General features: G+C 44.6%; 1 protein-coding gene across 9 annotated transcripts in view; it reads left to right on the forward strand.

Moving 5' to 3' along the window:
* bcas3 (BCAS3 microtubule associated cell migration factor) overlaps nt 1-15,708 on the forward strand; it is a 294,364-nt gene that overhangs the window by 84,921 nt on the left and 193,735 nt on the right. For all 9 annotated transcript variants that reach the window (XR_012928166.1, XR_012928167.1, XR_012928168.1 and 6 more), the window contains 5 exons: nt 36-201; nt 299-396; nt 7,211-7,311; nt 12,377-12,573; nt 12,720-12,817. Coding sequence is in view for 5 of the 9 variants with exons in the window: in XM_076035853.1 (XP_075891968.1) it covers nt 36-201; nt 299-396; nt 7,211-7,311; nt 12,377-12,573; nt 12,720-12,817 (660 nt within the window). In the remaining 4 variants the exon portion in view is untranslated. The remainder of the gene's footprint in view (nt 1-35; nt 202-298; nt 397-7,210; nt 7,312-12,376; nt 12,574-12,719; nt 12,818-15,708) is intronic.

The following is a 15,708-nucleotide window of genomic DNA, read 5'->3' on the forward strand; positions in this document are numbered from 1 at the left end:
TCGTTTTTTATGTTGTACATTTCTTTCCCTCACAGATCAGTCGAGGCAGTCAGTGGTCGACTCGCTGTACATCATCAGTTGTTATGGTAACGTCGTAGAGCACGTCCTGGAACCTCGACCTGTAAGCACCGTTCAAAAGATTAGTGATGACACACCTTTGGAACTCAACACCTGTCCCAGAGCCTTCTGGACTTTATCCCGGTAACACTTTTTTTCTTTTTTTTTTTTCTTTTTTTCCATGGAAGGAACTTCCAAGTTCTGAATCAGTCCCTTTGACCTTTTTACCTTTTCTGAACAGGACGCCGCAGTGGAATGAGTTACAGCCACCCTTCAACTCAAACCACGCCCTGGTGATGGCGTCGGACCGGGTGCAATATTACCAGTATCTTCTGGCCGGTATGTGCTGAACAGATCGTCCACCTCGTGTTCTTTTGTTTTTAGCCCTCTCTAAACATCCGGTTGCGCTTGACTCCAAGACAAGTAGCGCGTAAGGGGTGGCATAATTTCATATTAAGTCAATGGAAGGATGTAAATCAATGCAGATTGCCTGTAGGAAGCTTAAATTGAAGTGAACATGTGTGTCAGGTTTCATCCCATTGAGTTCCCTTTGGTAAAGGAAACACGATAGCACTGCAAGCATACGGTAATGACTTTCAGCCTCTTAGAAGCTCGCCGGTTATGAATTCATTTAGTTAAATCTTCATTTAGCAAAAAAAAAAAAAAAAGGCATTTTTTTCCTTCTGGCGAGTCAATTGGATTTAAACTAAACATTATGATGAATATAAATAACATAACCAGACATTTTTGTGCAGAAAGAACAAGGAACAGAAGAAAAATACAATATACAGTGAGTCAACAGAGCTCCTTATTAAAAACTATTTTGACAATTTGTATTCATTCATAAAATTTGGGTCATTACTTAAGAAAAATAAAAAAATAAAAAAAATAAAAATGCAGACCAATAACAGAGATGACTGAGAGGGAATACTGGTGTATATTCTTGGTGTTTTTTTTTTATCCTCAGTTTGTTTATTTTGTCTCCATAGCATTACATGTAGGTCTCTGAAGGCTTTGGCTAACATGGCCATTTATGTTTTCTCTATGCACTATTTACGTTATTATTTGAGGAGGTGACCCCTAATCCCTGCTGATTTTCCATGTTGACTGTGTTGAAAGCCCGGCCTTAGCCTCTTATTGGTGCCACATGCTGAGCAGAGACCTCTCCAGGCAGCAGCCACAACATCTACTCTCTCAAAGACTTCAGTACTCACCATTTCAGAGACTCGCCATTTCTACCATTTCATATCCGTTCCAGTAATCCCACTTCTTTTGTTGGGTTCATCTCGAATGTGCGAGCCCGCTCCAGGACATGGTAGCCAAATGCTATAAGTTGCCGGACTCAGACCAATTAGCTGACACCCTAAACTCCCTCTCTAATTCAATAACAAGTACAGAGCAGTGTGCACTTTAGGTTCCCCTTCTGAAAGGCCAATTCGTGTGCCTCTGCGAGTGCACATGGATGGCCACACACGGAATCAATCCACCCCCTGGAATAGGCTGGCGTTTTTAGCTCACCCCATAATTATAAACACACAAAATCTGTAATTATCTCTTGCGGCTGCTGCAGGGCAAGTGGTGGCTGTGTTTACCCTAATCTCTCCACTCGTCTCCATTGGCTTCTCCAGCGCTCTGGGTCTAACTGGTAGGATATTTTCTCAAATTAGTGCTAATGGTCTCTCCTAGTGTCAGAGCGATGAGAACACGTTGGGGTGACGGGCGCGGGCGTCAGCTTTTTCCACCGTTCTCTGCCAACATGGGCAGAGGAAGTGGTCGCATAATGAGACAGATTCATTGCATTAACATTTACATCCAATTAATGATAGCCGGATAACACCGCTGCAACTCCTCTCCCCCCACCCCAGAAAAACCAACTCGAGTGTGAAGCCATACAAGGTCAAGATGTTATAAACATAATTGCTCAGCCCCTCTGCCCACTTCTTGTCCTGCTGCCATATCCCCCCACGGCTCGCGGCGTCCACGCACCAACACTGATACGCTCCCAGAGTGCCACCTTCCATTTCTGCGCTTTGCACCCGACAAAAGACTCTCAACATCTTGTTTCTCTGCGTGCGTCCCTTCCGCCCGGTCGTCTCCTCTCCGCCGCTTCCTCCCGGGGGGGCTTGGCAACGCAACAGAGGAGCGATCCAGGAGAAAGGGAGGCAATTTGACCTTAGGTGGAATTACTGCACAGCCGCGCGCCCCGCATCCAGCTGCCGCTCGCCGAGCGTAAAGATCACGCGGCTGCGGAGGAAACGGAAAAGACAAATGCGGCTTTGACTCGCCGGCCGCAGCGGCACTTTCTAGATCTAATTTACATTGTGGATGCAGCCCCCTCGAGACGGAACAAAAGGAAAACAAAGGAGAGATTTTAATATATAAAAAAAAAAAAACATTGAGTAAAAAAACGAACACGGAATAAAGGCACCAAAGAAAAGTGTTGAGTTGTTTTCTTTAATAGATGATTATTTCTCTGTGTTATAACAGTAATAGGGTGGAAAACTTTTTATTCATGCCTATTTCTGATGTTGTTTTATTAATAGCTTTATCCTGTGACACATATGAACTTTTTTTTTTTTTTTTTTTTTTTTTTTTTTTACTTATTGATCTGTGATATCAGGCTTGATTGATACACCTGTGTCTGGGTAGAAATACTATATAATGATGTCATTTCCTGTATGTCATACACACTGGAGAAGACCTCGTCGAAATGCGTTGGTGTTTGTTCCTGAACGCCTGCCAGTCAGAGTTTTATTGAAAAATTGTTTTGAGATGGACACTTGAGTGTCGCAAGCCGTTTTTCATTTTTTTTGTCAAATTGCCTGGGCACTATTGCCTGGTGTTTTTATTTGAGAGTGCTTTTTTTTTTTTTTTTTTTTTTTGTAGTTACTTGAATGCAAAATAAGCACTATAAGAAATGAATCAAGGAATAGAAATTGTAGAGATGAGTCAAGCATTTTTAAAGTCCCCGCAAAAATGAAGTGGGGGGGGGGTTGGCAACCTGTGATTGACAGGCCGTGCTCTCTGGTCTCGCGGCTCTATATTGGATGACCCGGCCTGATTAAAAATGCAGCATGCAAGCGAAGAAATAAGAAGGGTAGAGAGGAAGAGCCGGGGTCAGGCCAGACCGGAGCCTCTAGGACGGGATGATAAAAGGCAGCGGTGGCGCCACTTCATGGTCACTATCTCCACCTGTCCATCTGTAGCGGCTACTGGCAGCACTCAGCCTTGCAGAACAGAGCAATGCGCCGCACTGTCTTGGCGAGATAAGGGGGAGAGGGAGAGAGAGAGAGACGCATTGTACTCGCAAATAAAGGAGATGCAGCGTTATGATATATCTTAATGAAGGCAGCGTCGAGCCAAGTATTCAGGTCCTGAGGGAGCCCTCGCTCTGGAGTCCAAGCGGAGTCAAAAGATCGACTTTATTTTTGATTATCCACCAGGACCTTATTTATTTATTCATTTATTTATTTATTTATTTAATTTTCCGTGGGCCAGAAGTGTAAAGTCTCTGTCCACGGACGCTACTTTTTCCTGCCCCGTAAGCATCATTAGGCCTCTGTTTACACTGACTCCTTTCAATATTTTGTCCCCTCTTTTATCCACGCCGTATTTACCCAGTGGTCAGCGATATGTTTTCCAACACCTCTTCCCCTCTCCACAATGTTGTTCCCAAGCAAACAAACCGGTGAATAATTTACCACCTGGATTTCTCGCCGGCTCCTGCGAGCCGGGCCGGCGGCGGCGGCGGCAGCTTAGGCCAGCGCTTTCTGGCCGCAGCCCCTTTCCCTCTCAACCTGTCATATAATGTACTAATTGTGGAGTCGGACTGACTGACTGGCTGTTCCAGCCGCTCCTCCTGGGACTTTGGGTCCCGTGACGGGCCAGACACACTTGCCTCCGTCGATAGATCTAATTGCACTGAGAGGAGAGAGGGGCCGGAGCGAAAGCTCTGGAGCTTTGGAGTGTTTTTTTTTTTTGGTAAAGAGAAACCATGGCGCCATGACTGGGTCAGTAATCAAAGAGGCGGCAAAGAAAGGATGGAGTAAGTGTACCGGCGGCTGAATGAAGGGACTGTCAGTCAAAATGCGCCGAGAATGATAGATAATGACAGAGCTGTTCCATTCTTGTCCGTGTGCCAGTCCCTATCTGCCAGACTCAAAGGGGGGAAAGTGAGAAGAGGGGCAGCAGTTGAGCAGTCGAGGGCGAACCCAGCCAGTGACATATCTGGCAACAAAGCGTGGCGGGTCTGAAAAGGGTGGGAGGGGAAGAATTAAAGGCTAGCAAAATGTGTCTTCCAAAAAAAAAAGAAATAATAATAATAAGGGCGATGAAGGTGTACAGACTGGGCCGGCCAGACAAGACGGCCGTCCGCGTCGGCAGTGCAGCCAGCTTCCAGATCCTTCAGATCGTTAGCTCCTTATCTGTCCCTGGAGATCAGCCTATCCGGCCCTCGGCCAAAGGCCCTGGGAGGTCGGGCTACATCAATACCCACGCAGCCTTTGTTCTTGTTCTGACTCCCTGCTTCAGTGCCCTGGCTAACAGGCCACTGCCCAACAGCCATCCTCTCAGAAAACACCACTGTTTCCACAGTCAATAAAGGCCCGTCAGACGTCTCTGTCTCTCGGAGGTGAGGGACAGATCAGACTTCTGCCTCCTTCGGCTGTGCAAGCACATCGCTGCGACGCGGCTTTTTCTTTTAATTCCCAAACAAGGTCTTTTGCCCAATTTTTACACTATTTTAATCCATCACAATAGCAGAAAGTGAATGCTCAAATTTGATCATTATTTTTATGCTTATTCTCTAAATACAACTTGGATTTTTGGGCCAAGCAGCATAATGTTGAAGTAGTCAAAGGTGTCTGTTGTTACTCATGATTGTTAACTGTCCTGACTAATACATCTAAAGCTAGATTACAAACATTGTCGCATCATCTAAACTCAAGTCAAGGACTTTATTAATGTAAACTGATGGTATGATGTGCAGATGCAAGTGTGGGAATTGTATAACAACCACCACTGCAACTCAACTCTGTCTGAAGTAACTACTGGCCAACATCTTGTTTTGTTTCCTTACTATTTTTAATTTGCAAATTTCTTTTTTTTTTAACATTTACACACTTTTGTTTAACTATTTGCAGTAAAACACACACAATCTGTGTGTTTTACTGCAACAAAAGCAGCAGTTTCTACACTGCCTGTAGCCGTCCATTCAAGTCTGCTTTGTTGCCGTCTGTGAAATTGGCGTTCTCTCTTTTAAAAGCCAATAATGAGCGCCATAAAAACCTGAAGGCCAAGTGGCTGGCTGGCCAGACAAGAAGGGAGATATGACTGTAACTGCCCTGGTCAGTCTGGCTCCTGGTGCTTGGACACGCACACGCACACACACACACACACACACAAGGTTATTTCTTGACCCATGGGGATGTCCACTGGTTCCCCACACCGGAGCCTGGCTGTGACTGGCCACTGAAAGCCCCTCTTCCTCTCGCACGCCTCCCTCCCTCCCTCCCTCCCTCGCTCCACCCTCGATTGGAAACCTTATCCAGCAAGTCCACCAACTGCTTCAGAACATCAATAATTAATTAGAGAACAGCTATTGGCCCCAAGGGTCAGAGAGCAAAGGAGGAAGGAGAGAGAGGAGGAGAGGGGAGGCAGTGGGAGGAGAGGCCATAGCCGGGAAAGGGAGTGGAGTTGTGATTTTGTTTAATAAGTAACACAACTAAGGAGTTGATCTTTTCTCTCATGGCGAGTGTACCTCTGCGCACCTTGATGCTTCTCCATTGTTTGCTTTTCCTCAGCTTGCCATTTTAAAGACATGGAACATATCAAATAAGCTCTAAAATAAACTGTTTAGCAAGATTTTCTTTCTATTTCTTAAGGACCCAACATCCAGAGGCGTTGATATAAAGTAAACCAGTGTCACATCAAAAAACGGAGATCATATTTTCGCATGAAATTTAGCATGCGATAATCTAATACCATGTTACATACACACTGTGCATGACATTAAAACTTGACACCCATCTATTGATTTCTGGAAATGTTTTTTTTTTTTTTCTTCTTCTTTTTTCCATTTGTCTGGCATCGATGACACTGCAAGGGTGGATGGAATATTTTGCACCATATTATCCACGTTGAAAATATGTTTATGTCCTACTTTTAAGAATTGTTATTAACCCAAAGGGTGAGTTACCTGTGCGCCAATTCCAATTAAATTTACTGTTTTTAAATGTTTTTGTGGTGAAATGAATTATTTTATTTACTTGTAATGGAACATTTTGGACTTTTTTTTAATTTATAAAATTGTTACAGTAACTATAGGTTGCACTTTGTTCCAGTTGTCCAAGCAGCTGTCAGCTCATCTTGTCTTGTTTTTGTTTGTTTGTTTTTTTTTGTCCTCAACTCCCATACAATAATCACTGCAGTTATTTAGTCTCAGAAATGCAAGCTGTTGTCACAGAGGTGTCAATCGCCAGACTAACTCCATTATCTCCACACACTCGGTCTGTAAGTCAGTGCATGCGTGTGTGATTGCGCACATGTGGATAGACTGGAGTGCTCTTGTGAGCTCCAGATGTGGGCCTGACAAGTTTACTAGCTATTTCTGTGTTAAACAGGCACCATCACTGAGGCGGGAGACAGAGACGAGACTGATCCCCCACATTGTTCCTCGTTCTCCACACCTGTCCAATCAAGCCAGCCAGAACCCCCTCATATGTGCCTCCCTCTCTCTATTATACATAGACTGTACATATAAACTGTCTCAAGAGATTGACAGATATGTTTAAGATAATGTTTAATGTGATAATGTGCTATGCCGTATTTACTCTTAACGGTGAAGTCTTGCGTACATTTGACCCTGCACCTGTCTGCATTAGCTTTTAGACACCAGATGAGTCCCTCCTGAATACTTTAATTGTGCTCATTAAACTATTTCACATTAGTTCGCGGCCAGGTTCATTTTGGTTTTCATCTACAGTATGCAAGAGACGAGTCCCTGGCTTAGAATACTATGGTCACAGTAGGCCGTGGTACAGTGTTTTACGTCATTTTAAAAGAGATCGTAAAATTTCTCAAATTCAAAAATTATCATATGACAAAACATAATGCACCCATGTTTTTTGTTTTTTTTTTCCTTTTCTTTCCGTAGCGGTGCCTTCTGGAAGCCCAGGCCCAATCACACGCCATGAGTCGTCGGACAGCCTGGCTTCCGACCACAGTGGCCAGGAGGACGAAGAGTGGCTGTCTCAGGTAAGTCCACTACCTCCCTCACACTGCTACAGTAGCTTAAAGCTGGTATGTGAAGAGAGAAATAAGTAGATAGTCCAAGTCCAAGGATTGTCTCACCACCAGGGAGACCACATTGTCCTACTGTCTTTAACCGTTGATGCATTTAACACACACCCTGAGGAGTGGTGGGTCTGGCATTTGTCTAGTCTCAGGCGCGATCCGGCTAGGAATCAAACCCACAACCTCCCAGTCTTGGGACGGACAGTCGACCACTGGGCCGCTGAGCTGATCTGTTTTTATACTTGCATGCAGTATGCCACGCTAAGCCAATGCCAAAACACTTGAAAGCCTTTGTGGCATCTGTTTCAGGATTATATTTGGTAGTTTTCACACCGAGTACGGACATGCTGCACATAGTTCAGCTCTTCTTCCTTTTGATGCTTTCCGAAAGAGGGCCGTCAACAGGCAGGGTGAATGATGAAGCCTAGCGAGCAGCCAACCTGTGGTATGAACTTGTGGCAGCAGCTGAGAAAGTTGGTGCAGTGAAGATAAGTGGTGTTGATTTTGAGAAATTTGGGGCATTTTCTAAATCTTGAAAAGGGGGTTTGGAGATTCTACTTGAATTATTAAACTTGAGAAATACACAGCGCTTTGTTTCCATCCGCATGAAGGTTATTTAGCATGAAGGAAACCACAGACAACGCTCGTCCATAACCGCAATGCTCTCCTTGGTTTTACAGAGCATTTTGAACCCAATAGCCTCATCTTCATTGTTTTGGTCTTCTGGCTCACAATCCCTGTCTTTTTGATTATTTCCAGCTGTAGCAGAATGCTGTTTACTTCACAAAGCCACTGATTAATCCAGAGTATTTTACCTCCACGCTACCAACTGGCAGACAGGCAAAGTCAACGACGAGTTGGTTAATATAATAGATGATTTAGTGGCTGAAAATCTAAATATATAAAATGAAACAATCCAAAACAATAACCTTTTTTCCTAACATCAGATAATGTGACAAGTTAAAGCACAGTGGCTTTTTTTTTTTTTACTCTATTGTTCTTGACCAGTCAAATATTGCTAATTACCTTTTATGAATAAAAACAAAACAAAACAGCAACCTCAAGATGTGCTAAAACATTGTTCAGTGTTTACACCCGACATGTTATAAAAAGGAAACACACAGTTACACTGGTCCTATGGCTTTGTTAAACCTCACTGCACTCATCCCTCCGGTGTCGGCAGGTAACCCACTACATTTTTACCATCAATAATTCCACTGCATTCATAATTGATTGGATAAAATGCATCCCACTTAGCTTGCAAAGGCACGGGTTCATATCTAGCATGATAGTGTGCCGGAAGCAAAACTATCCATTGCGCTAACCCACAATTTTGGTGGTCCTGTCAGAACAGTAGTCATAATGCGTTTGGCAGCGTTTGAAGATGTCACAGTGCACCTCTTCACTCCCCGTGCCTAAAGCGCCTATGGCTATAGAAACACCCATGGAGGGGAAAAAAATATATATATATATTTTTTTTTTTACAAAAAATATCCAAAATGACGAAGCGTTAACTGCACTCGATCTAAAATTTAGAAACAAATCCCTAAATCAATTTTAATCATAATGTGTTAATACCTAGCAGTGTATTTTTAGTCTGATAATACAAAATCAAAAACAAATCTCCAAAAGATGACAATGAGGAACAAATGCATCAATTAAAGTGACTTTTCTCTCAGCACAGTCTGAATTATAGAACTCTTCTCTGATGTTAATATATACTCACAGTGTAGCTGGACGTATTTAGGCGGGATACTTCAAAAAAAGCTCAAATCTGTAGCCAGCCTTAAAGAACCAGGGTCAGGGTTGTTTTGTAGTTGTGATGAAAGCAGGAAGTGACTGTTGCCGCCTGCTGCTTTAAACCACAGAAGAAGACACGGAACAGATGACTGTGAGCTCAGTCTCTGACGTCATCGGTGTACGTTCTGAATAATCAGCAACGGGAAGTCACTGTATTCAATTTAAGAAGGAAAAAAAAAATGTTTTTGCTTTGCTCGAATCAGGCTTGAACTGTTATGACACACTTAGTGCATCTAATGTCACACTTCTACACCAGCAGGAAATCTAATACTGTTGCCACTTGTCTTAATGAGCAGTAGAAGCTTGGAATTTGTGTTTTTAAGGCGTGTCCATTAAACCTGGTGATTTATTTTGTTGTTTACCTGTTTATTTATGGGCCACGCTCCATATGTTCCATGGGCTTTATCCGGGACTGACACTCCAAATCCGTGTAGAATGTTACGCTAAATGAAAAGGACCAACTGCCTAGCAGAGTGCATGGCTCATATGGAAATTGAAGCAAGTGTGGAGAAGAGGTAATTTTTTTAATGGATAGTGTGTTTTTCAAATTACATGATTGCTGACAGCTGCTCGCTTTGGGCCACGTGTTGAGAGATGTGCCAGAAAGTGTATTTTTGACCCGTGGGCTCGCCGAGCGACACACACATCACAGTTGGCGTGATCTTACCCGGGATACCAGTCTAGACAGAGGGAGACAGTCGGGGACGGACCGACGCTACCGTGTCATTGGCTCTGCCCGCCGCGATCGGAGGCTGAGGGCATCAGTGGGGGGTTCGACGCAGCGCCGCAACATCTGGACCCCTCCGTCCTGCCGCTAAGAGAGCATGCGAGGCAGCTGTTGGACTGGGCGTGACATTGATGGTGTTAACTGGCAAAGCGCGCACACACATGCACACACAAAGTGACAGCCCTCCCCCATGCCCTCCTCCCTCCTCCCTCCCCTCCCTCCCGCCCTTGGTGGCCTACTTTGCACAGCTGCAACAGATCATCAACGTTGAAATGCCTACGTGCATAAATACGTGTGCGGATGAGACACCCAGCGAAAATCCGCGAGAGGTTTCGGATGTTGGCACCCGTAGTGTCATAGTGCTCTAGATTGGTCCTGGGCTCAAGACTTGGGCCTAAGACCACTTTTTCATGGTCTCGGTCGCGACTCAGACTCACAGGTCTCGGTCTCAGACTTGGCCGGTCTTGGGATTTTTGATTAAGACCGGTCGAGACTCAGCCAACACTTCAATGACAGATAATAAAATACAAGAAAGCTTTTGTTTTACCACATCATGTCGGGAGCCTTTGAAGTCTTTCACAACCACCATGAGAGAGATTAGTGTATTTTTAGTGCTGAAAAAAACTATTTTTTTCATGCTTCGCATGCCATAATTTATTCGTAGTTAATTCATCATTTGTTTTTCAATTTAATTAAGCAAAGCTGTTTTGTTTGAAAATGGTTCAGAATAGTTGGCAAAGCAGCCAAATGTTACACAAAATTATTAAAAGATACTTTGCTGAAAAGAAATGTTGCTATTCCATTTATGTAGAAGCAAACTTGAAAAAAAAAAAAAAAAAGGTACCGGTCGTTTGTTCTGTTTTCTTGTGATTTTTTTTTTTTTGGTATATGCAGTCTTGATCTTGTCTCGGTCTCAAACCCCAAACGCCTTGGTCTTCTCTCGATCTCAATACTCTTCAAGTCTTGATGATGTCTCGGTCTCGGTGGGTGCGGTCTCCACTACAACACCGGCCACCTGGCATCTAGAGTGGGAGTGTGGAGCTGCGATCTGGTCCGAGGTGAGAGACGGAACGTACGGCAAGTTAAAGATAATGAGATGTGATGAGCGAGACACCAAGAGGCGCGTTTAAGTGCTGCGGGGAGTTGAAGAGCCAGAGTTAGTGGTTGGAAAGTGTGGGTCCAGGGCGGCAGGAGACGATTGGCTCGTCAGTAGAAATCCAAGGCCGGGCTGAGACGTAGAACGGAGGAGGCAGTAATAGTCTGATGTTTATGATTCAGCCACTGAATCTATTTTCAGCCAGCATTAGTGACACTCACGTCAGGCGCCTGCGGACCGCCTGCCACGCCAGCGCCGTCTCGCTCTTCCCAGTAGGCCTCACCTCAGAGCTCCGCTGCCACGCTTCCTCCCGCCCGCCACGTCGGTATTAACCCTCGGGGAAAGGCGTAGCCGGCGTGCCACTGAGGGGTCCCCAGCCGCGCTCACAGACCTTGACGAGTTCCGACATCGCCGTCAGACTTCAGGCCACGCTGGAGGTTCAGCAAGCTTTTAGTCGGCCCGTCGCGAAAGCGAGTTCATGCGAGTGCCGCCGGGCTGTTTTACCTGTCGGCGCCTCGGCTCACCTGAAGTCACCCTCTCACATTCACCCAGTGCAACTCTTTGCGACGCCGCACGGGAGTCCATCCCGGGATACCAGCTTAAAGATACAGGGCATTTTCATATCATACCTGTTTGGTTCCAACCAAAGGATCTGAATTATTATTCCATCATCCATTCATGCACTCGCTGTTGCGGGGGTCTGTTTGGGACTATCCGAACTGTCATCGGGCAGGTCTAGACCACAGGACATAGAGGCTAGGATTCGGGAATTCTGCTTGGAAAATGTGGGTGGCTCGCAAGTCAAGTGCATTTCGTGTCAGTGTCAATGTCAATGTCAATGCAAATGTGGACTAAGTGGACCGTGTTCAAGCGCTGTACTTTATTGTTTGAAAATAAAAAAAAATAAGAGAACGTGAACAGCACGCTTCTGTAGAACACATACAGTACATACTCCAACAAAAAGTTAGAAAATGTTTAATGCCATGGCGCCATGAGTATTGAGGATATTGGTGCTCATTGATTTATAATAATGATAGTTGTTGTTGTTGTAAAATTTAATTTTGATAACTTAAATTAATATACAGGGGCAGAAACATAATTTACCTTTGAACTACCCAATTTGAGAGAACCTATAGTGAAGTTTATTGAATAGTGAGAAATATTTCATTTATTGCTTAATCTTGTTATTGTGTTGGTGTTGTTTGGTTTCATGGCCTTTTTTTTTTTTAACCAAACTAGTGCTGATGTTTGCTCAGCATACCCCTTTTTTCATTCACTGCAAACATATTTTTCATTGTGGTTTTAACATCTTGTTTAAATGACAAATGCAAGACCAGGCAAATGGATATCCTAGTTTATCATCATGATCTCTGAAATCACTGCCCCTATCTTTTCCACCCAAGGTGGAGATTGTGACCCACACAGGACCCCACCGGCGCCTCTGGATGGGTCCCCAGTTCCAGTTTAAGACAATTCACCCCTCTGGCCAGACGACGGTCATCTCCTCCTCATCCTCAGTCCTTCAGTCTCAGGGCCCCTCTGATGTCCAGCAGCCCCTTTTGGACTTTGACACCGACGACTTGGATCTACACAGCCTGAGGTGCTTTCAAGCTGCCTCAGCATAACAACCATTCATGGACAGTTTATACGTGTTCAATTGATTTTCAAACCAATGCATGCTTATTTTTTGCTTCGATATCTTGACGCGAGATACCTTTTTAATGGGTGTGCACTGCACGTCTGCAGGATCCAGCCTGTGCGCTCAGAACCAGTCAGCATGCCCGGCTCGTCGCGGCTGGTGCCAGATCGGCGAGGTCAGTCCAACCTCATGGACCCTGGCTCAGGTAGGTGTCATCACTTGGCTCATTGAACAGTGCATTCAGGTTGCTGTGACACAGCTTTGGCTTCTCTTTTGAAATTCTACAACTCATTGACCAAATCAACATTGGTGGAGTCCCTCATCTCATTGTCTCGGGTTTTTAAGTTCAGTTCTGTTGAAGTTTTCCACTGATTCCATCAATCTCATTCATTCAGACTGATCCAAGGTTTCTGCATAGTGACCGCTACCATTGTCCTGACTAGTGTTTCCTGATTTGAGTTATCATATAATCGGGGTGTCCATGATTTTAAAGGTCCGGTGTGTAATATTTGGCCTGATTCACGAAATTTGTATTGGTAAAAATTTAATATACTGCCAATAAATACATTAATAAAAGTGTATACTCACGGTATAATATAAAGTAATTTTCTTTTCCTACCCATAGAGCAGTTATTTACGTAAAGGAAAATATCTTTGGCTCCAAAATGGCTCCAAGTTAGCTGCCATCTTGCACCGCCATATTTCTAAGGAAGCCTGGTGTGGACATTCCAGCCCGCCTGGCAGCGCGTTTCATATTCAGAGTGAACACTTCAAATAAACCAACCAAGAAGAAGAAGAACCAGATTTGTGTTCGCAGGCCACTGTAGTTCACTAGATTGGGAGAGGCTGAGTGCTGCAATCTAAAATGTAACCACTTCATGTCACTGTTTCTTCTCAAAATCTCAAAATATTACACACTTGACCTTTAAATGACATATAAGTGCTTCAGTTAGGAAGTGTGCCGTATTGTCAGCCTTTTTTTTTTTTTTTTTTTGATTGACTTTTGCTCATTCCGATTGCATGAAGTTCATGCCACTTGTTTAAATAGCCTTGCAAATCTACCAGTCATCACACAGGATTGGATTTGGTTTCAACTGATTGCCGTGTCCCTCTACATGTCCCTCTACATGTCCCCTTTAATCTGGTTACGACGTTGGGCAAATCCATTCGCGCGCTGGTGGAGGATGGATTTGCTCTTCAAAATATGCCTCGCGCTCTCTGGCGACACCCGGAGCTGTTTGTCACCTGGCTGTGGCCGATTAGGTCTGGCCGCGTCACACTGTGGGTTGCGGGCGGCGGCGGCGGCGGCGCACGTTGCGTGACATTACAACTCGTCGCCTTTTGTTTGGCCGGAGAGATAGAGGAGCGAGAGCGCGGCGTCTGCGGCATTATCTGCTTTGTCTCATGAAAGCAGGCGTCATCTGATCTGAAGCCCAGCGCTGAAAGATAGCTGCACGCCGGCACTTTTTCAGTCAGGTGTCAAGAAGTATTCTTGCATCGTGTGACAAGGAGGTGGGGCCGCAAATACTTTCAGAAATCTGATTGCTTGCTCCTTTGCCGTTTGAGCGCATGCCAACACAAACCGGCGATCCGCTGGTGTCCGACCGCCACTTGTTTACCACAAATTTACTTGTACTTTACAAACTTTGCACCTCGAGGATCAGGTAATAATACACAATTTAAAATATCCATTTATAACGTTTGTGAATGGATTCAGATGTATATATCCATGTATGTTTTAAAAACACACCAATTCAGTCAATGAAATCATAGGCACCGTGTACCAGTGTGTTTTAACAAATTCAGCAAGGTAGGAAACTACTTCATATCTGACTTCACCAAGTTGAACAAGAAGACACTACTCTAGACGCTATTTGACATTTTCTGATGCACACTGTTGTCAGCCAAAATATATCATTTTTAGGTGGTTAATTAATGGAAACAGTTTAAAATTGTGAATGAAATCGCTCGTGTATTCCAGTTGCATGATGTATCAGCTTGACATCGAGGTGAAAGGAAAAATCTGTGACTCCTTATTTTTTTTTCCCCCCCAGTGAAATGGATTCCGTTAAGACCGTGATGAAGTCTTTGTGGCAGTTTTACACCTTTACCTGTGAGCCTTTGAGCTCCGCTTTCTTTCTCATCCACCTTCAGCAGTTTCCCTCATGTCGTTGCCAAGTGTCCCTTTGTGTTCAACAATCAGCTCAGAGCTTAGAGCAAGACAGGAGGACAGAGCCAGGCCATGGGATAGAGGTGATGCTTATCTCGCTGCTTGTTGTGTGTGTGTGTGCGCGTGCGTGTGTGTGCGCGTGTGTGTGTGTGTGTCAGGAGGGTTGAGTGTTGTGTCCTGCTAGTGCCATGGCGCCACCTCTTATCACGCACGCATCGCTTTGGTCTCACCCTTCTGCACAGCACAGTGTGGCACAGTGCAGCAATTAGAGTTGGTCGGCTGACGCGTTGGATCGCAGGCTCAGTCGGTGGTCGTTCTCATGCAGTTTTGTAGCGCTCACGAGAGCGGATGTGAAGAAAATGAGGTGGGATGGAGCAGGTAAATAAAGGCCGGCGCAGCTGACGAACCCCCGAGTGTCGACCGCACCAAAGGCTGTCAAGCATCGTCGCCAGCATTCGCCTTCAATAGGTTCAATAGATTTGTAACGTCAACCCTGAAAATAGTGTACGTCCAGGTTACTGTAGTGCCATCATAGCATATCATGATGCTTCACACCAAATACACTTCCATTGATAGCTTGTGATGGCCACTGAGGCAATGTTGGCCAAGAGCCTGGAAGTTACAGTCAACTCATTTTTTTTATTTATTTTTTGCTAAGAGAGAAGCTTTCTGCAGCTTGATAAATGTAGGAAATACTGCGTATATGGATGAGACCCTGTTCTATGTCACAGTTGCTTGATCTCAATGTAAATGAGAAATATTTTACCTTTTAGAATTATTTTATGCAACACTGTTTGTCAGTTATTTGAAATTCTTCTAAGCTCTCAAAGCGGATCACATTCATCTAATGCACACGCTGATGGTCAATGATGCCACGTAACCCCCGAGCCTAACCCCATCAGGGGAAGCTACTCACATTCTGAGCT

The sequence above is a fragment of the Nelusetta ayraudi genome, unplaced genomic scaffold (assembly GCF_046127955.1).
Source record: "Nelusetta ayraudi isolate G7.1 ecotype Tasmania unplaced genomic scaffold, CSIRO-AGI_Nayr_v1 ptg000048l, whole genome shotgun sequence".
In the NCBI taxonomy this organism is placed as follows: domain Eukaryota; kingdom Metazoa; phylum Chordata; class Actinopteri; order Tetraodontiformes; family Monacanthidae; genus Nelusetta; species Nelusetta ayraudi.